The sequence below is a fragment of the Protomyctophum parallelum genome (assembly GCF_964188405.1).
Source record: "Protomyctophum parallelum genome assembly, chromosome: 16".
NCBI classification, from domain to species: domain Eukaryota; kingdom Metazoa; phylum Chordata; class Actinopteri; order Myctophiformes; family Myctophidae; genus Protomyctophum; species Protomyctophum parallelum.
In genome coordinates, this window is record NC_139711.1 from 19,186,851 (window position 1) to 19,207,612 (window position 20,762).

Genomic DNA, 20,762 nt, shown 5'->3' on the forward strand with positions numbered 1-20,762 from the left:
TGTGTCACTAGAGGTGACCGAGAGTGTCTTTTAAATCTCTTCTAAAGTCAGACCCACTTTTTCTCCCTGGCTTTTAATGTTGTCTGATTTGGCATAATACCCTTCCTGGTGGGTTGCATACTTAGTTTAGACCAGTCATTGGTTAGACATGCAGGGTTAAGGTTAGGTTTAGGTGTGCTCCCCCGTGGGAGGTTAGGTTTAGGGTGAGGGTTTGAGATAGTTGTAGGACTAATGACTGGTCTAACCAATGACTAGTCTAAACCAAAAACTGTCTAAACTAAGTACTGCACCCGTATATACTTCTGCTTTAACTTTTTTTTTTTTTTACTTTTTTTTCTTCACTTATTGTTTTTTACATGTTCTTGTTCAGCACTTTGGTTTGTCTTCGGTCAATGTAAATGTGCTATATAAATAAACTTTGATTTGATTTGAAGTGTAAAATCAGTCATTACGACGGCATCAAGGCCCGCCAAAATACATTTTAGTCGACTAAATCAACTGTAGATTTAGTCGACTAAAATCATATGATATTTAGTCGACTAAAACTAGGCTAACACAGCACAACATAACAATATGCTAGTTATTATGATTTCTCTTTTTCTAATCCGCCTTTTGTCGGGTAAAGGGGGTATTTTGATCCAGAAATCAGGAAAAGGGGTATACTGAAGCCAAAAACTTTGATAGCCAGTGCTCTCTAGTCTACTCCATTACCTCACTTAACCCCTGTCCAATTCAGTATGTTAAAAAGGCGATGCAAACAACGTGGTTTTGTGAGAGCGTTTACGTGCTTGTGTGTGAGTTTTGTGACAGAGGAGTGGTGGGGTAAAGTAGACCCTTCAAGCAGTTACCATTACTTTCAGAGTGTGCCGCCTGAGCTGTGTGTATGCAAGGTCACTTCAGTGAGATTGCTACTGTACTGTATATATTGTCAGGGCAGAGAGGGACACGTCAGAATTCTCCAGGATAGACAAGCTCTCTGTCCTGTGCTTCGCGGGGCCCCCAAATCTGTGGACTGATAATGATCGAATCCGAATTCGTGACGTAACAGGTCGTATTTGCTTTCATATGTGTCTTTGCTGTTCACATGTATATATCACATGACCATTCAATTTGGGATAATTGTGGGCAATCAATAAATGCCAGATCTTGTGAATCCATAATTTTAAGTGTACAGCCTGTTTATTGGACTATTAGATAACCCTCTCAACAGGATGGCGCATCAGCGTGACGACCCCGACGTGATTGAAAGCGGTTATCTTGTCCAGCAGGTTGGGTCATTTTGACCAGTATTGTAGTCTAGACATGGCCCCATAGCTGGCTAGAAAGGGCCTTTAAAAAATGCATTTGGATGCAGATTTCTACCAGCTTGGGGCTGTGTGTAGGTCGGCTTATTAGTTTTATCTAAATGGGGATAAATCAATAAATTTTAAGTGATAAATGTTGGGATTGGGATCACATGTGAACACGCTATGCTCTGTTTGTTCCCAACTGTGTTGTGTTTGCATAAGTAAAATAAGGCTTATCCCGCTGGTGTAGCTCTGTTGATTTTGATGTTTCGCTGAAAAAAGAATGGAGAATGGAGGCTGCTTGGAGCTCGCTGTAAAAGTTGTTGTCATCATACGTGTGTGCGTGCGCGCACGGCGGGGCGGCTGCGAGAGTGTGTGTGTGTGCGGGCGTGTGCGTGCGTGTATGTGTGTGCGGGGGGAATGATGGAAGCCTGTGTGCGTGCAGCGGGTGTGTGTAAGAGCTGTGTGGGGGAAGCCATGGAAAGTTTTGGTTGTTTTTTGTTTAGTTTTGGTCGTGTTTGTTTTTGACTCAGTCTAGCTAGGGAGCGTTGTAGGAATGGTTTCAAATTTGATAAGAATACGCTATCAAAATAGGCGCCCAGAGGAGATCACTCTAAAAGTAAGGGTGTTAAGATCTGAGGTGAAATGTTTGCCTGGCTAGCCTTTCCACTTCCCGTGTGTGTCTGTGGCTGCGCTAGCGTTCAGTTGCAAAATGCGCATACATGACTGTGCTATTCTCTCTGTGTGTGTGCGTGTGCGTGAGTGTGAGGGAGATTCTCTCAGCCTGGCTCATACGAGGTTTTCTTCCCTCGTGAGTGTGTGTGCATGCATATTTGTGTGTGTGTGTGTGTGTGCGTCGGTGCCGGAATGAGATGGGAAATGTGTTTATTGTGTCTTCGCCTGGCGCCAGTTTAAAAAATATTGATAAATTGAAAAGTACACCAAGTCCTGCCACTCAGAGGAGGGATTTGCGACATTGAGTGGGTCAAAAAAAATGCCAACCTGGGACATGCACAGTGGTGGAATAGGTACTCAGTTATTTTGCTTAAGTGGAGGTACCAATACTGCAATTTAGAACTACTCCTTCACAAGTAAAAGTACGGAATTGAAAAAGTACTTGAGTAAAAGTGCAAAAGTATCGGCATCAAAGTTGTACTTAGGTACAGTACTTAAGTAGAGGTACTTGGTTACTTTCCACCACTGGACATGCACAAGTTGTCCCGTTATGTCAAATCATAAAATACAACCTCCCGGCGTGTGGGGGAACACGAATTACCCAGAGAGAGAGCAAATGGAGTCAGATAAGTGTCAGTGAGGTGGGTAATGGTGTGTAAACAAAGGTTGTGTGAAAAAAGCCCTAAAAACCCGGCTGGGAAAAAATTGTAGATTTCACCATTTAACACATTGACAGCTCCAGACGAGACCGTTTTCAAAGGGGAGCAAACATTTTTCCTTGGGAAACTGTAAGCGCCATGGTTACAAAAATATAATAGGAGTGTCATAATAATTATGAAAATTAATTGGAAAATAAGTACACAAGTTGGCCACATGGTGGCACTATAAAAGCCCATAATTTTGGTTTGATTTGATTTAATATTTATTGGTTTTATTTTGACTGACAAACATAGACCATGTTCCTCTTCTGACGACCAGTAGACAGATATGATGACCAACTATTCCCTCTGCATTGGACAGTAGGAAACTGATAGTTACCTGACATGGACTGATTGCTCGCTTATCTTGACGTATAGACAGGTGACATTTGACTTAATTGACTTTTATTTTTACTTTTAATAAAAAGGTTATAACCATTCCATTTCATCATAACATTGGAGAGGAGAAAAATAATAATTCCGAAAAGTTAATTGAAAAATTGCACAAGGTGGCCACACGGTGGCCTGGTAACAGCCTATTTCATGTGTTTGTTTAATAATTATTGAACCGGGAGGCATAAATCATAATTTCCTTTTCTCAAGTGTTCCCTGGGCGCTTCCCCAGATAAGCCACGCCCACATGCATATTATATACTTTTTGCTGCTTGGAATTTTCTTTAAAAAAGACGCCTTTGTGCACTGTTGTGCGCTTCTAAAAAGGGGTTATAGGTGATTTAATAAATATATAAATATAAAAAAACCAATCAATCAATCAAGTGGTGCTGTGAAAATAATAATAATATCCACAATATTTTCAGTTTCTCACCTGGCCAGTGGGAAACTAGATAGAAAATAATAGTCATGATAATAGAATAAATAATAATAATATTATTAATAATTGCCGACCACCTATATAAGGGGTCTGGTGAATAGAGTTACTAGGTGGAGTTCACTGGGGAAACTGTGGTTCAAGGATGGAAACTTAGGGCTCCATGGTTGAACCTCAAGGTCCTGAGTGTCTAATGAAGGGAGATATCCGGATTGATGTATATTATGTAAATAAGTTTTAATCTGTTGCTGCAGACACAGATATGCCAGGGAAGGCAAAGCCAGGGGGCTAAAATAATCTGTTGCAAGGAGACAGAGATGCCAGGGAAGGCAAAAGCCAGGGGGCTAAGAGATCTGTTGCTTTATAAGCACAGAAGGGGTGAATTCAATAGGTCCTGATCAGACATTATTGTAGCACCGAGATGCCAGGGAAGGCAAAAGCCAGGGGGCTAAGAGATCTGTTGCTTTATAAGCACAGAGATGGTGAATTCAATATGTCCTAATCAGACATTATTGTAGCACGAGGCTTGGGTGATATTGATTTTTTGATATCGGTATTATCAATTACCTTTTTTAGGTTGGCTGGAAATTCGGCGTCGGTGCCAGTCAATGCATGGGCACTGAGTTATTAGGCAAATTATAGTTGTTTATAGATATTGATTTCAAATATCGCGGTAAATGGTAATATCGATACATCAACCAAGCCTAAGGGAAGGAAAAAGCCAGGGGGCTAAGAGATCTGTTGCTTAGGGCACAGATATGCCAGGGAGGGCAAAAGCCAGGGAAGGCTAGTCATGACAAAAGAGAAAATTAAGGATCCAGAAAAAGACAAAAAAATAATAAAATAACTGTACATTTTTGATTATGTTCTTCTGTAAACTTATTTGTATGTATATTAAAATGGTTGCAGGTGAATGAAGTGTAAAATATTCGCCACGCATATGCACGTGTGTGCACGCTCGTGCATGTGTGATGGTTTGTGTGATAGATAATGTGTGAAGTTGAATGGAAATGTCACGTGGTACCCAGTAGCGCTCGCAAGATACTAAAATTTGTAATTAAGTAAAAAATACTCCGGGGAGTAGAAATTCACTCTTCACAAAACAAAGATAGCCTTTCTGTCAATACTTTTTGCCATCTGGACTGTGCGCGTTTGTGCGCTTCTAAAAGAAGGGGGGAATAATGTTCTAATATTTGAGCGGTAGACAGGCCTTAAGCTTGATATCTGGGAAGAAATCAATTTACAAAACCATAAGCCCCAATAATATTCAATTTCACATGCAGTGGGTGGGGGGGGAGAGAAAGGTATCATAATAATCGAATAAATAAAGTCAAGTATAAAACATAATAGTACGTGAACTATGGGAGGGTTGGGTAGGGTCTGATTAAAATAATAATGACTGAATAAATTGCAAAGTGTGAATTCAGTTCAGGGGAAAACCCCAGTGTATTCAATACATGTAAACCAGACTAAAATAAAATGAAACGGTAAGAGGGGTGGGGTTCACATTAAAGGGGATATTGTAAGTGTACACCATCTAGGAGGGATTTTTATATTGATTTTACCTCCCTCCATAAGAGAGAGATTAAAGGGGGGGGGGGGCAGAACGCAAGTGACAGAACGCTTGGGAAAATTTAAGTACAACTACTGGAGGGGTGGGAGGGGGCTGACTCGGACTAAATAGTGGGGTATTTGAATGGGGGGACAAAAAGTATGTTGTTTTCAAAGTGTAATTAGTGCAAGTGACCAGAGTGAGTAAATAATAAAGTCCAGAATTCAAAAATATACTTAATAAAAGTACACCAGTAAGCGAATCAAATGGCCCCATGTAGAAGGGCCTTGCCCTGTTCAGTAATCAAACATACTCAAAGTAAAAGTAAGACTCATTGTGTAGAATGCCGAAGTGCAAAGGGAGAGTGTACATTTAAAAATGAGTGTAGGGACAAATAGCCAATCCACAAGCTTGAACGCCCAGTATAGTATATATATAAGTCTAGGTATATTTGCAAAATAAGTAAAATAGTTCAAATTATGTAGTGGTGAAGTAATTGTGAAAAAAAGTGTGAAAAAAGTACTCAAACTATGTAAAAACATCCCAAGATTGTACTTAATTGAGCTAAGGAAGTACGTGTTTACTTTCCACAAGTGAAATATAGTTTAGGGTCAAATTAGGGGAAAGACAAATTGTGATTTTGTACAAACGCCGCATAGTAAAGTTGCAATCCAGCAACACCAGAACTTAGAAGGGGACCAGGAAGGAGGGGGCATAGTCTAAAAATCAACAACACAGGCGGGAGGATATTTGATTTCATATGCATCAGCCTACTGTCGTATCTCCAGAGACAGTTGTACACTCTGTTCCACCAAAGAGACATTGTCGACTGCAGCAACCAGCCAGCACAAGACCACCACCGCTGCTCCAGAGTTGGGGGGGGGGCACTTGCTGAGAGACATTGAATTGACCGTGCTGCACTGGGTTAAGCACATGGGCCAGACACACACAGCCACCAGACTGCTATGCCACCTGCTATGGAGAAAAAGAACTGTTCCGAGTGCTGGGGAGTCACTCACAGAGACACTGACCACACTGCTCAAGGTCATGGGCCAGGGGTGCGTTGCCTGCACCACTCTGCCCAAGTAGAGGCCCAAAGCCATTTAAAATCAAATATTGGACCTGCCACAGTTGTACACAGTAGAAGCATGAGTGTGGATTTACACACTCTCATGGCAAATTATAAATGCGAGATTGCGTAGGGTTCGGGCGCCGTTGGTACAAAAACACAATACTAAAGACAACTAAATTAGGGTGATTAAATGTAGTTACACGCAATTGAAGTACCACTATCAAACTATATATTTTTTCAAAAGTAAGGGAAGGCAATTGGGCAAAACCATAGTGTAAGGTAATTGATTGAACAGAGAATCATCCCCCTATCCCTCGCCCCTTTGAAGGCCTACACAGTATATAGGGTATATACACGTACTTCATGAAATACATTTATGGAACGGAGTGGGGGCACGTTCAGCAAAATAAATAGTACAAGTGTGATTAAAAATACACAAGTTGTGTCAATGTAGTGTTTCACATATCGCTTAATAAGTGTTAAAGCAGAAAACAATAAGTGAGATAACATAGAATAACAAATGTAGGTGTCATCAATGACTTCAACATAACTCCAAAGTGTCCAATACTTAAGTGATAGAAGAAACTGGAAAATCAAATAAGGCTAAATATTAAGAAAAAAACAAATGTTACGTGGGTCTACATTCACTTTGAGTAATCATTTCATATAATAGTCATTAATTGGAACAATTGGAAAGGACTATAGGCTTAGACGGTCATACACTCGCACCATAGGGGATAGTTTTCTCGTTTATGCTAATCTGACATAATAAGTAACTGCACAGGAAAGTCATATATATATATATACTAAATGGAGTGAATAAAATTGAAAATAATTAAAATCATTTGGAAAAACTAAAGCTTTGTCGGGCTTGTGCCTTCAAGGGGCCGACCATTTGTTTTGGATCAGATATGAGAGAGGTTCAGGAATTTTGGAACAGGGCCACAATTCGGGTAACATTATAGTGCACTCTGCAGCACGTAATAAACATATGTTTACCCCCACTTCGACTAGGTTTGAGCGTGGTCACGCTTCAATGATTGACCAGGGGGGGGGCAAGTATTTTTTCCTAAAGGGCCAAATGAGATATAGAACTCCAAAAAGGGGGCAGGGCCAAAAGGTTTAACTTAAATATAAATCTTAGTGGTCTTTGAAAAAATAGCTCAAATTGACCAAGTAAGTACAGTACTACAAATTTAAGTAAGTTTACCTTAATGTAAGTAAGATGTAAAGTAAAATGTGTCATTATTCAGTGTCTATGGGGAACTTTGTGGAGTTCCAGGCAAAATACAAACAGGGAGCAGATCTATAGAAGATGCACCAAATAACGATCCCAAAGCAGTGTCCCAAAAGTGTCCACGGACACCTTAAGCAGGGTCCCCATGATATTAATGTATGAGGAAATAATGCAAAATTTCATTAATAGGCCTCATGTTGGTATGGTTGTCGTGTAATTAGATAAATGGAGTCATAAGTAGCCTAAAGTAGGAGTCAATGAATTATTATATCAAGAGATATGTGTTATTATAGTTAAACTCTGGCAGATCAATGTTATGTCTTTTTATCTTTTATTGACCATCTTTCTCCTGGGTCTTCTGCAGTGCGCTCTAAACTGTGTAAATGCGTGCAGGGGGGAACATCTGTTCCTCTAGGTACCCTCCCTCCATAAAAAGTGCATTTTTGCGGAACGCTCAGGAGAAATATAAATATCTTTAATTATTCTTAGTTTCTCCTTCGTCGATCTCCCTAGGCCCTCCCTCCATCTTGGTTATGTGTAAATGCGCCATGGGGAGAACGCTCAGGAGAAATATGAAGAATATATATATTTTGTTTCTTTAGATACTTTTCTCAGCCTTTCATCTGCCCTCCCTCCATCTTGGAAATGTGTAAATGCGCAGGTGTTAGAACCAGTTTGAAGTGTTTGACTTATTTGGATATCGTGGCACTGAGATAGCAGAGTTTAAGTGAAAACATGTAGGTTATTGCATAAAAAGGCTCTTGTAACAATGGAGCTGAACCATTTTGGGAAAAAAATTCTGTACTGTAATGCTGTTCCTGGTGTCTTGAATGTCAATCATGTTGTCAATGGAATAGGGAGTCTTGACTAGCCGCGTCTAGCGGTCAGTACTGATCCGATGCTTTGACACGGGTTTTCACTACAGTACAGTCGGAAGTTTGTTTTAGAGAGCTCCTTTCTCTATGGTTTAATTAGATTAGGTGTAGGCTACTTCTAATATATGACACCGGTGAACCATAAAATTGTGCACAAAGCCGCAGGATTGACAAGGGAGAGAGCAGCACCATATATTTCCATACTAGTAGCAGCTGTGTGAGTGTTTGTGTTATGGTATGAATGCACGTTGGGCCATTATAATGCCATGTCAACGCAGCAGCATGTAGAGCTGCTATTTTCGGGGGAAAAAAAGTTCCCTCTGGGAATCCAAATTACAAATATGATTAATTTTAAGTGACCTTTCCCAAAGGTTCAATATCAAATCAAGTTGAACTTATAATGAAAACACAGAAAAAAACACGGGGTCAATATAAATTGGGACAATTACAAAAATGTAACACAATAAAAATAGTGAAAAAATCAAATACTGAAAATAAACGTTCTTTCAATATTATCCCCCCAAGAGAGGTGGTTAAAATCGAGTGAGTTCTAGGAGGGTCATTCTGGCCTGGTATGTGTCAAGGAGGGACTGAGAGCATACGAGAAGCTCATGTCTTTGAATAATTGGTTTGCAATGTCTGGGTTAAATAACCAAGCCCCCCAACAGATGGAATAATTGCCAAAATGTATAATCAAAAGTAACTAACAATTTGTCCCACAGGAGGTGTCCAGGAGGGAGTTCTGAAAGACTTAAATGTCAATAATATGTTTTAATGTGTCAATAATATGTCACATGAAGGAGGGGAGAGAATAACCCTGAGAGTAACCCTAATCCTATAAATTCCCTAATAAATTCTCTACAGGATCAGGGGGACGTCAATGTCTGAAGGTGTAATAGCAGGGGGTACACTCACATACAAGGTCAGGATGCAACACAGACCCAGACTTTCCAGACTTTCCAAATTTTACTTAAGTGGACTACAGACCAAAATTAAGACCCTCATGGACAACAAGGTGTCAAGTTCATATCCAGGAGGGACACCTGGTTGGATTCAACAAATCATTGGGTAGGATGACCGAACCGTGACCGAGCCGTGACCTATTCCGTTTTATTGTCACTGAATAAATGTATCTGTGATTCTGTGTATGTCAATCAAACCGAAGGCGACCTAAATAACTAACTTACTAACATATGCAAAAAACCCAATCACATAACCTCCTTGAATGATTATACGTGCCGGCAAAAAGAATGTTGTGTGCTTCTGTTATCTTGCTGTTGTCCTTGTTGTGGTTCCTCTACAGTTGTCAACAAAACGGTAAGTATGAAAACAAAAACACAGCTACACCCAGTGTTGAACTTCAAATATGTAAATATGAGACACACCAGGAGTTCTAGAACCTTATGTTTAAAAATATATATATATACTTGTCGATGAAGGGGGGAGGGGAACTGTTTTGCGAGTTTTTGCTTCCATAACAGGTCAGTCAGAGAGTACCCAGGCGGGGTTCATATACCCAAGCACCAAGGAGTCCATCACAACTTCCACCTGGACAGGCTTGCAGGCTTGCAGACGCTGCGGGACGCTGCGGGACAAGGAGCAGTGCACCATCAGCTCGTGCCACCGCCCCTGGAGCAGAGACGGCCCTGTCTCTGGTTCGAATGGGGGATACGAGTTTGGTCCTAAAATCACCTGATGGGAAGTGCGAACTGCCCTGTCACCTTGTGCCTTGCATACCGGAGCCTAAGCAGTTCAAGGCCTATACGTCGGGTTGCGACTCGCGATAACAATTACCCACTGGACAACAGGATGGATGGGCAAATAAACAATTGCCCATCCCTCCCCCGCGCGAGAACTCTGCCCCCCAAGGGCATCCCGGAGTACAATTTTTGTCAACATGTTTTCAGTGTGCAGGACATGGAACAATGCCGAATGGTAGGAACAAAATGAACGTTCCTAGTGGTTGGTTTCCCCAAAAAAGGAGTGGTTTTACTATTTTACAGGTTTCCACACGCATACTAACTTGGTTTTCCACACCACCAGTGTCCACCTGCACGATGCCTCAAAATGATGTCTGACAATAAGTAAAATACTACAAGAAGTTTGATATGTACAATGTGATTTATGGTTGATTTGATTTCCGCATCAGTGACGCAATGTACTTCTATTCATATGATTGACCTGACTATTAATTGTCATTCTTTTTTATTTTTCATCTTTTGGAATTCAATGTCTGTGTCCCACTAACCCCTGAATGCAGTGTTCTACCGTCCCTGAATTGGTGTGCCCCTCGAACGTCTGTATGATATCTGGTAATTGATTACTCATTACCAAGGAGGGCTGGTGGGGTAAAGTAGACCCTTCAAGCAGTTACCATTACTTTCAGAGTGTGCCGCCTGAGCTGTGTGTATGCAAGGTCACTTCAGTGAGATTGCTACTGTACTGTATATATTGTCAGGGCAGAGAGGGACACGTCAGAATTCTCCAGGATAGACAAGCTCTCTGTCCTGTGCTTCGCGGGGCCCCCAAATCTGTGGACTGATAATGATCGAATCCGAATTCGTGACGTAACAGGTCGTATTTGCTTTCATATGTGTCTTTGCTGTTCACATGTATATATCACATGACCATTCAATTTGGGATAATTGTGGGCAATCAATAAATGCCAGATCTTGTGAATCCATAATTTTAAGTGTACAGCCTGTTTATTGGACTATTAGATAACCCTCTCAACAGGATGGCGCATCAGGAGGGTGTGGCTGTGTGGCACAGGCAATTGTGGGATGATGTCTGTGTTATGTAGTACTTTAATGCAGGGGGGGGTGGTAACCTTCGAATGCGTACCTAAGCGTTTTGTCGAAGCTGGTTACAATCAGTTGCTATCATGCTACAGACGCATACGTCAGACAGCACTATATGCGGCTGTGCACAGAGCCACACACTGAAAGTCACACACTAAAGTTTTGGGGATTAAGAAGAGCAGGCATTGGCAGACAGTCGTATGGCGCTGCACTTAGCGTCTGTTTGTTTTTAATGGAGCCTGCGGTGGTTGAATTTCTGCTGAGTAGTTGAGAGAGAGAGAGAGAGAGAGAGAGAATGAGAGGCAGAACAGCAAAGATGGAACCGACGGCTTCCCACATGCAGAGTTCCACACTCCTCCACTAGCTAGTGCAGAGGGAGGGAGGAGAGGGGTGTTGTTTTGGAAAGACAAAAATAAGACTCAGAAAGTGAGGGATGATCATAACCATATGGAGGTTGGCCTGTTTCTTTCCTTGTTCATTTTGCTGAGAAGGAAAGGAGCTGGGGAGGGGAGGGATGGAGGGGAGGGCATAGGGAAGTGTGAGGGAGAGAGTGACAAAGGAGAAAGGGTGTGTGTGTGTGTGTGTGTGTGTGTGTGGGGGGGGGGGGGGGGGGGGGGTTGCGGCGTACAGGAGGAAATATACTTGGGGAAGAAAATAAACAAGACAAAAAAGGTCTGAAGAGAGAAGATAAAGACAGGAAACCACAAGGGAAGGGAGGGAGGGAGGATGAAGATGCTGGGACTGAGCCAAGCCACCCACAGCACCTACAGTATAGCTGCAGGAGGTGAGTGAGAGTTTGTCATGTTTGGAATTTTAGGAAGGAATAGAGGACAGATGGTCACAGAGGAAAGGAGGGGTGGGTGGAGAGAGAGAGAGAGAGAGAGAGAGAGAAAGGAGGGGGCACACACACACACACACAGTCAAGCCTCTTGCAAGAAAGAATTCACTTGGCTGCAATGCATGTCTGTCTGACCCCCCCCCCCCCCCCCCTTGTCTCTCTTCCTCTCTGCTCACATCTGGAACGGCGAGTCACTTCCTCTCTGCTTGCGTCGGTGCTGCTGTGCTCTGACTCGGGGTTGTCCTCTACACTCCCTCCCTCCCTCCCTGTCTCTGACAACACAGGCTGAGAGCCGCTGGGCAGACTGGAAGCAGCGCTCTGGAGTTCCGACACACACACACACGCACACACACGCCAGCGCACGCCACCATGGAACGGAGGAGACCCCCGGTCCCGGACTAGCCCACACAGACATCTCTCCCTCTACTCTCCAAGGAATCTGCACCCCGAGGAGGCAGCAGAAGCAGAGACAGACGGAGAGGCTCGGAGCGGAGAACTGCAAGCATCAGCTGAACTCCTCTCTCTGTAGGGTGTTCCCTGCTTTCCTTATATGGCAACAACAGAGCTGGGAAATCATTTGAATTAGTCTGCTTTTCTGCGTGGTTGCATGCCTGCGTGATTTCAGTGCAGACTTGGTGCCGAGTCCTATCTTACTGTGTGTGTGTGTGTGTGTGTGTGTGTGTGTGGGTATTGTATGTATTTCCCCCCCCTGTTGTTTGTGTGTGCGTGCGCGTGCGTGTGTGTGTGTGTGTGTGTGTGTGTGTGTGTGTGTGTGTGTTTGTTTTGGGACAGCAGGACTAGGCCCCATGTGTGTGGTAAAGGTACGACTGCTGCCACCGCCTCAGGGCTAGAGATGGTTTCATTCAGGCTCCAATGCACCTCTCTCTCTCACTCTCTCTGTCTCTCTCTCTCTGTGTGTGTGTGTGTGTGTTACTGTGGTTAATGTCGGAGTGTCACGCTTGCACAGGGCTGTATTCTGCAACTTCGAAGGGAAAAAGTGAGTCCTCTTTGTAACAGGTCAACATTCTCCTCCTGCAGGTGTTGGCGGAGCTTCGCTGGTCAAGAGGACGGAGCCGGCGTGGCGGCAGACAGACAGACAGACAGACAGACAGACAGACAGACAGACAGACAGACAGACAGACAGACAGACAGACAGACAGACAGACAGACAGACAGACAGACATGTACGCACACATGTGCGTACATGTGTGCGTGTGCACGTGCGCACCTGAGGATGGGACAAGCTCTGAGGCGTTAAAGAAGAGGACTGGATTGGATTGATTGGAGGACTGATTGGAGCTCCTTTGAATGGAGCATCTCACCAGCGGTGCCAACAACGCCGCGGTTTCTGAACCGTTCTGAACCACTTTGTGTGTGCGTGTGTGTGTCACATGTGTGTGTGAGCACGTTGCACGCACGCAACGCACATGCGTGTTCAATCAAGACTATGACTGCGTTTGTGTCCGACTTTTTCGTTCACCTCCTGTGGATTTATATCCCGGTGAAATCCTGCCGGCTTTTCTTCTGCTAGAGACGGCCATTTGGCGGGGCCCATGGGGATCATGGCGATGTGGTACCACCGCGACATCAGCCGCGTGCACGCGGAGGATCTGCTGGCGCGGGCGGGGAGGGACGGCAGCTACTTGGTGAGGGACAGTGAGTCTGTGCCAGGAGCCTACGCCTTGTGCCTACTGTAAGTATAGCCTAGTGGCACGCACGCACGCACGCACACATGCACGCACGCACACGGTTCTTAAATCCATCTTTCTCTACATCTTCTCTAATTCTGATGTTTTCCTTCTCTCTGTTTTTTACAGTGGTGGAAAAAGTACACAAACGGTTTACTTTTCTACTGCAATGTAGAAATGCTCTGTTACAAGTATTAAAGTAAAAGTAACGCAAGTAACGCACTTTCAAATGACTGAAATGTATACGTACATGTATACGGCTGAAGTCATGGTTAAACTATAGGATTGTAGGCTACTATGTATCACTATTTAAAAGTAATTAAACTAAAGTTTTCAAATAATAGTAGTAGAGTAAAAATATAATATTTGCCTATAGTGGAGTAGAAGTAAAAGTATTGAAAATTGGAAATACTCAAAAAGTACAAATACCACAAAATTGTACTGAAGTACTGTATTTGAGGTAATGTACTTACCGGTGGTTACTTTTCACCACTAGTTGTTCCATCAGTTGGACTATTCTTAGCTTCTGTTATCGTGCCTCAAGGCGTGATAACGATTACTTTGCGTTGTGATCATTACACACACACACACACACACACACACACACACACACACACACACACACACACACACACACACACACACACACACACACACGTGTGTGAGTGACGTGTTGTGATCATTACACACACACACACAACCACAAGAGTCTGTTGAAAGAGTGTGAAAGATGTGCCATTTCAGCACCTTTTTCCTGCAACTGTAAACACATGAGGTCAGCGATCATGTCTTCATATGGTTTGATCTATACAAACCTTCCAGTAATCGCCATCGAAGCTTTCAATTTACTAGGGTTAAAACTTTCGACTTTAAAAAAAAACATTGAAGGTTAGCCCTACTTATTTCATATATTTTATGTATTGTGTGCGGTGCTGTATTGTTCACCCATTCACTAGACTTGATTATTGATTACATTGATTATTCAATGACTTCATTAACATGTCATTGTTGTGTGATTCTGACTTCATGGACACACTGGTCAGGGTTTGAACCCTGCAGTTCATTCTGAGGAACCTCTAAAAAGCATTCCATTATTCACCCTGTGAAATGTAAATGCTCCTTGAGTAGACACGTTGGAGGCTTGGAGCTGTCTTTGACCTCTTTTGGATAAATGGGAACATCTACATTGAACCAGTAAAATGTACCTTTTAATGTATTACTGCGCATGTTGGAAATAGCCGATTCTATATAAGCTCACAGATCTGCTATTTTCATCACCCGAGCGCAACCAAACATAAAATGATACAGGATAGAATCTCTATAGTCCTACATTTTAGCCTAGTTTTACATTTTTTGTATTTTTCCAGTTTTTCATGTGTCTATGAGGTGACAGTACTTCATTAGACACCCTGGAGTTTTTCTTATGTGCAATGGTGTATTAACTTTGTATTTAGGGTTTCTTCCTAGAGGCTGAACCCTTGACAGTCAAACGGGGCCAATGAAATAAACAGTAATATAGTGACACCACACTATCAGCCCCTCCCCTAACCCCTCCTTCTTTATCATACAACTACAGCTGTGGATCGATCATACAGTTCAGGTGGATCACCACCCATCACCACCCACCAGACAAACCAGGCATACTTAATGAACTGGTGGGCGTGTCCACATAAAAGCATGATTTTAACAAATACTGTACGCTTTCATAATAATACCTGATGGTCATGTTTTAGGGTGGAAAAAAATCATGGCACTCCATCTTTAAATGAAATTGTCATTATATATTCACTCGTCATTTTAGTCATTGTAGCTTAGTGTTTTTATGTTTTCGTCGGTGAAAAAAGGTATAGTCAACGAACATTTGTCATCATAATAGTCATCATCAAGGCTTTCCTCGAGTCCAGCTGCGTGCTCCTGGGAGTCTCTCAGTCGGTCCCCTGCCGGCCCCCCGCCGGACTCCCGCCGTCTCCCCCGCGTTCCCCTCTCGTACGTCCTCCCTGCGGGGGCCCCTGGCTGGAAGGAGGGCGGGGAGGGGAGGGGAGGGGAGGGGAGGGGAGGGGAGGGGAGGGGAGCAGCCAGTGACCACACCGCCGCTCTCGCTGCTGCGCTGCTCAGCGGCCCGAGCCAGACACATTCCTGAAAGCTGAGCCTGCCTGCCTGCTTACGCTGCTCCCTTTTTCCTTTAACCCCCCCAAGCCCCCCCCCCCCCCCCCCCCCCACCACACACTTTTTTTTTCCTATATTTCTTTTGCTTTCTCTAGTCTAAGTATTGTTCTGCTGTTCCCTGCTGTGTGTCAGTGGTGGGCGGCAAGTACTTAAGTACATGTACTCAAGTGCGGTACTTACTGTATAAGTACAATTCTTTTATTGGAGTATTTCCAATTTCCAATACTACTACTCCACATCTCAGAGGCAATTATTGTACTTTTACTCCACTACAGTTATTTGTAAACTTCTCTGTAGATTTAGATTATTATTATTACAAAACATACATTTAGCACTTCAGCCCTATATATAAATAGCTATTTTCAAATAGCTATTTTAAATGGAACATTCTGTATGATTGGTACTTTTACTTTTGGTAATTTAAGTGATGCCAATACATTAGTACTTTTAGTACATTTTGAATAATGTACTTTTACTTGTAACAGAATATTTCTATATTGCAGTATTACTACAGTCTAGTACATTTTCGACTGCTCTGCCGCGGCCTCGCGTTGTTCTTCAGTGTTGATGGACAAAAGAAGCGATGACACACACAGTATTGTGACCTCACCGGCGCTCTAAAATGAGACGCGACACATCAGTAAAGTGTGAAATCACTGGCGTCTTGTTGTGAACCGTTTTACGGTGTCTTTAACGTGCTGCCGAACATCTGGTCTTTATTTTAAGGCTGAATTGAAGCTCATTCTGTCTCTCTTGTTGACTGCTATTTAAGTGTTATTGTGGCAAGGTCATAACGGAATTACTTTCTGTCTCAACAGATTCCAACGCCACGTTCACACATATCGCATCCTCCCTGACGCTGAGGGTCTGCTGGCTGTGCAGGTGAGGATCCATGTGTGCTCCGCTGTCACTCAGCAAAAACACCTTGTTGAGACAACACACACACACACACACAGTACATGCACGCACTATACATACTACTATACTATACTATACTATACTATACTATACATATGTACTATAAAGTGCTATGACTACATAAAATGCTATTCTAGTGCTGTCTACGTAACATGCTATAAGTCTGTATGAAATACTATCTAAGTCTACATAAAGTTATATCTACTGTAAGGGGCTAGGGTAAGTGCTACGGGCCATGATGGAGTCTGAAAAGGTGGGTTTTCAGACTACGGTGGAAGATTGGGAGTGAGGCTGCAGTTCTGATTAAATGTACTTAGTTTAATACTGCACAATCGTGGAGCTCAAGCACACTGCACACACACACACACACACACACACACACACACACACACACACACACACACACACAGCCCCACAAACAACCATGCTGTAAGTACAGTGCAGAACAACAGGCCATCAGATGGTCCAGAGAGAGATAAACAATGGTTTGTTCTCCTCTCCTCTGGTTGTGTAGAGGAGAGAGAACAGGGAATGCGTTTGTCCTTCTCTTTCTCTGCCGGATCTGTTGAAAAAAAAGAAACCTGCAAGCTGATTCCTTGTTGTTTGAATAGCATCTCTACCATGAGGCTGCATGCTTGGAGCATGATCTCAGTGGCACAGAGGGGAAATTGTGTGTGTGTGTGTGTGTGTGTGCGTGTGCGTGTGTGTGTGTGTGTGTGTGTGTGCGTGTGCGTGTGTGTGTATCAGAGATTCCTACTCTACCCACACATTGGTCATTGACCGATGGGTGGATTTATTTGTTGTGAGCGTGCGTGCGTGCGTGCGTGTGTGAGTGCGTGCGTGCGAGTGACTGACTTGGACGTTTGTTCTATACATAATGGTTCCGTTGATGTGAGATACTGTATAGTCATGGTGGTGAGTGTATGTTCTTTAATAAACATACCAACCAGAATGGATTGTTTCGTTTAGTTTTCTTTATCAAAGTGGAGAAAAGTGCAATTTAGGACGCACGCACGCACGCACACACACACACACACACACAAACACACACACACACACACACACACACACACACACACACACGTACACACACACACACACACACACACACACACACACACACACACACACACACACACACACACACATACGCACACGCACACGCACACACACAAACAGTCACACACACAAAGACACATGCAGAAAAAAGAATGTTGAAGGGGCAAACCACAAGCCAGCCTCTGCATTCTTTAACAGTGTCTGCTCAGTAAAACTCTGAGAGCTGCAGTCAAGGATTGTCTCTCAGTCATTATCAAGGCTTCGACCATATTGTACTCAGGGGAAGAATCCCCAAACCTGTACCACCTTTTCATCTGTTGCCATTCTGTTTCCACTGACATTTGACTGCCTCATATTACTGCATTTACTCCACTATACTCGCAACATATATTGTGTGTACGCTTTGACTTTGGCTTTGTCTATGAGGGCAATGGAGATATTTTTGGGGCTACTTTGCCTCTCGCTGTCTCTTTTTTTCCCTCTCGTTTCTTTGTAATTGCTTTTCAAGCGTTCCTTGTGGGATGAAAAATTGAAAGCATCTACTAGCCTATTTGAAGATTTCCTGGCAAAAGCGCCAAGTACTGTACCTCGTGTCCAAAAAAGAAAAAAGGTTTTCTGTGACTCACCACACAATGAAAACAAAAGTATCTAAAATAAGTTCTGCCCTGAGAGCCCCAAAGCCTCAGCACATGTGCGTGCGTGCGTGCGTGCGTGTTTCTGAGGCTGTCATGGTGATATATCATGCTTGCTTGTGGCCTAAACGTGTGAGAGTTGGCATGAAGAACATCATGCTGTTTGTATATGGGGGTCTGTACTGAACAACCTGTATGTTGTAGAGCACACACTAAAGGTCAGCACTGGAACATGGCTGACCATGTTGAATGGTCAGCAGCAGAGTGAAACAAAGCAAAGACCACAAAACTATGAAACGTGATCAAAAGTTATAAAAGTGAGACTTAACGCAAGATTTATAAGCCTCGATGGTGGCCGTGGGCCAGTTTGATATGGGAGGGTAGCTCATCCCATCATTTGGGGGCTACTACTGAAAATGCTCGGTCACCTCTAGCCTTTAAACGTGTCTGGGGACGTCAAGTTATAACGTTCGCAAGCTGCAATGACCTTAGGGGAGTATAGACTTGAAGAAGTTGAGAGAAAAGGAACTGGTCGGAAAATATCAGGTGAAAAGAAGCAGTTTGGAGTTGGACTACTCATGCATAGAAAGAAGCATGAGGCCAGTCCCCCCCCCCCCCCCCCAGCTTGGCAGAGGAAGTGTAGCGTCCAGGATTTCATTAGATAATTGACACTGAGAGAGATACTGATGTGCCATATACATAGTAGCACCAGTATGCTGCTAGCTTGTCTGTGTTGCATGTCACCGACATGTATTTACAGTTGAGTCTTTGTACTGTTTTGGGTCATCACAGCCTGTGAACATGCACACATGTTTGTGTGCATAAACTGAAAGCTTACCCCATTGAAATCCTCACTGGGGTCAGTGTAAACGTAAAGGGTCCATCTGGGTCCATCGATTCTTTCTATAGAGTTAAGCACTGAGTTATGTACTCATGTACTATGTAGTACTTTGTATAACCTGACTTCTGTGTGCGTGTGTGTGTCCTGGGGCATGACGTTAAACTGCTCTGGTGTAACTACCATCGTCAGTGTAGTAGGTGCATGGATGCATTTGCAACTTCTGTAGACTATGTAACTAGCATACAAGCAGGCACCATTCAACACTGGAATCTACCACCAGCCAACGCTACCTGACGGCCCCTCCCATGAACAGCTTACTGGGACGAGAGGCAATATAGACCTGGCGGCCGACCAGCGGTATGTCCGTCCGCTGTCGGGCTAACCCCGGAATAGCAATGGGTGGACTTCCAGGCCCATGCATGAGAACATCTACAGAGAGCACTTTAACACCAAGCAAGACTATAAGAACTTAGTTTCCTTATGGTGATCCAGCCTAGGACTTATACCCACGGACTGGTTGTCGGAGGGTTTCGACCCAAAGACGAGGCAGAAAGGCTGGTGTGCCATCTCTGCTGCCCTATATGGCGGAGCTGTCACTGCGTGTGCCCATGGAGTGCTGAGTGATGTGTGTTTTATCATGAGGACATATTCATGAGTTTGTGAATGTAACCTTTATGTAACCTGTGTGCGTGCGTGTGTGTGTGTGTGTGTGTGTGTGTGTGTGTGTGTGTGTGTGTGTGTGTGTGTGTGTGTGTGTGTGTGTGTGTGTGTGTGTGTGTGTGTGTGTGTGTGTGTGTGTGTGTGTGTGTGCGCACGCGCGTGTCCTGCAGACCACACAGGGGGTGCAGGTCAACTGTTTCCGTACTCTGGAGGACCTGGTTTTGGGGTACCAGCACCCCCATAAAGGCCTGGTCACTCCACTCCTCTACCCTGTCTTTCGTGACACAGAGACTGGGGACGAGAGCTCAGGTACTGTGGTTGTTCCTACACACATTATTATGACATATACTTACTGTATTAATATGAATGGTTCTCAACTGGTTTCATACATGTTCATGTTGACCTGTGAAGTTAGGACTGTCAGCTGATTACAGCTGAGCTTTTGTGACTTCCGTGCCATGCATGAACTAACGCTTCGGCCAATTGTTTTTTTAGCGGTCGCAAAGGTCCAGAACGATTTTGTAACCCATTTTCACCCCTGTGTCAGTTATCTAATGTGATCCTGGGCTCTACACACACCCTCGGCCAACGGACTTGAACTCATGCTTCCTTCATGCATGACGCAGCATGAGTGTCCAAGTTGCTCCTTCACACTTCCCCATGGTTGGAAGTAGCGCGTGGAAGTAACACGTTATTCCAACCAGTTCCTTTCCCCTCCATCAGGCGCCCCGGCTAGCCAGGGGGAGGCAGTTTAGAGACCAGGATACTCTATGTTATGTTGGGTAATCGGTCGGTCCTGTCCGTGTGTTGACAGCATTTTCAGACATGAACCTTGGTGGAAATGATAAGTAGGCTATCTCCGAAGTGAAAAAGTCAATGAGATCACATGGTCATAATAAATCATGTCAAGGTGAACATGACAAAACTGGTCATAT

General features: G+C 43.6%; 1 protein-coding gene across 1 annotated transcript in view; it reads left to right on the forward strand.

Moving 5' to 3' along the window:
* Positions 1-11,962: 11,962 nt before the first annotated feature.
* Positions 11,963-20,762, forward strand: part of inppl1b (inositol polyphosphate phosphatase-like 1b) — a 39,564-nt gene continuing 30,764 nt past the window's right edge. The window contains exons 1-5 of the mRNA XM_083786168.1: positions 11,963-12,388; positions 12,902-12,947; positions 13,004-13,556; positions 16,536-16,599; positions 19,998-20,136. Of these exons, the coding sequence (XP_083642294.1) occupies positions 13,417-13,556; positions 16,536-16,599; positions 19,998-20,136 (343 nt within the window). The 5' untranslated portion in view covers positions 11,963-12,388; positions 12,902-12,947; positions 13,004-13,416. The remainder of the gene's footprint in view (positions 12,389-12,901; positions 12,948-13,003; positions 13,557-16,535; positions 16,600-19,997; positions 20,137-20,762) is intronic.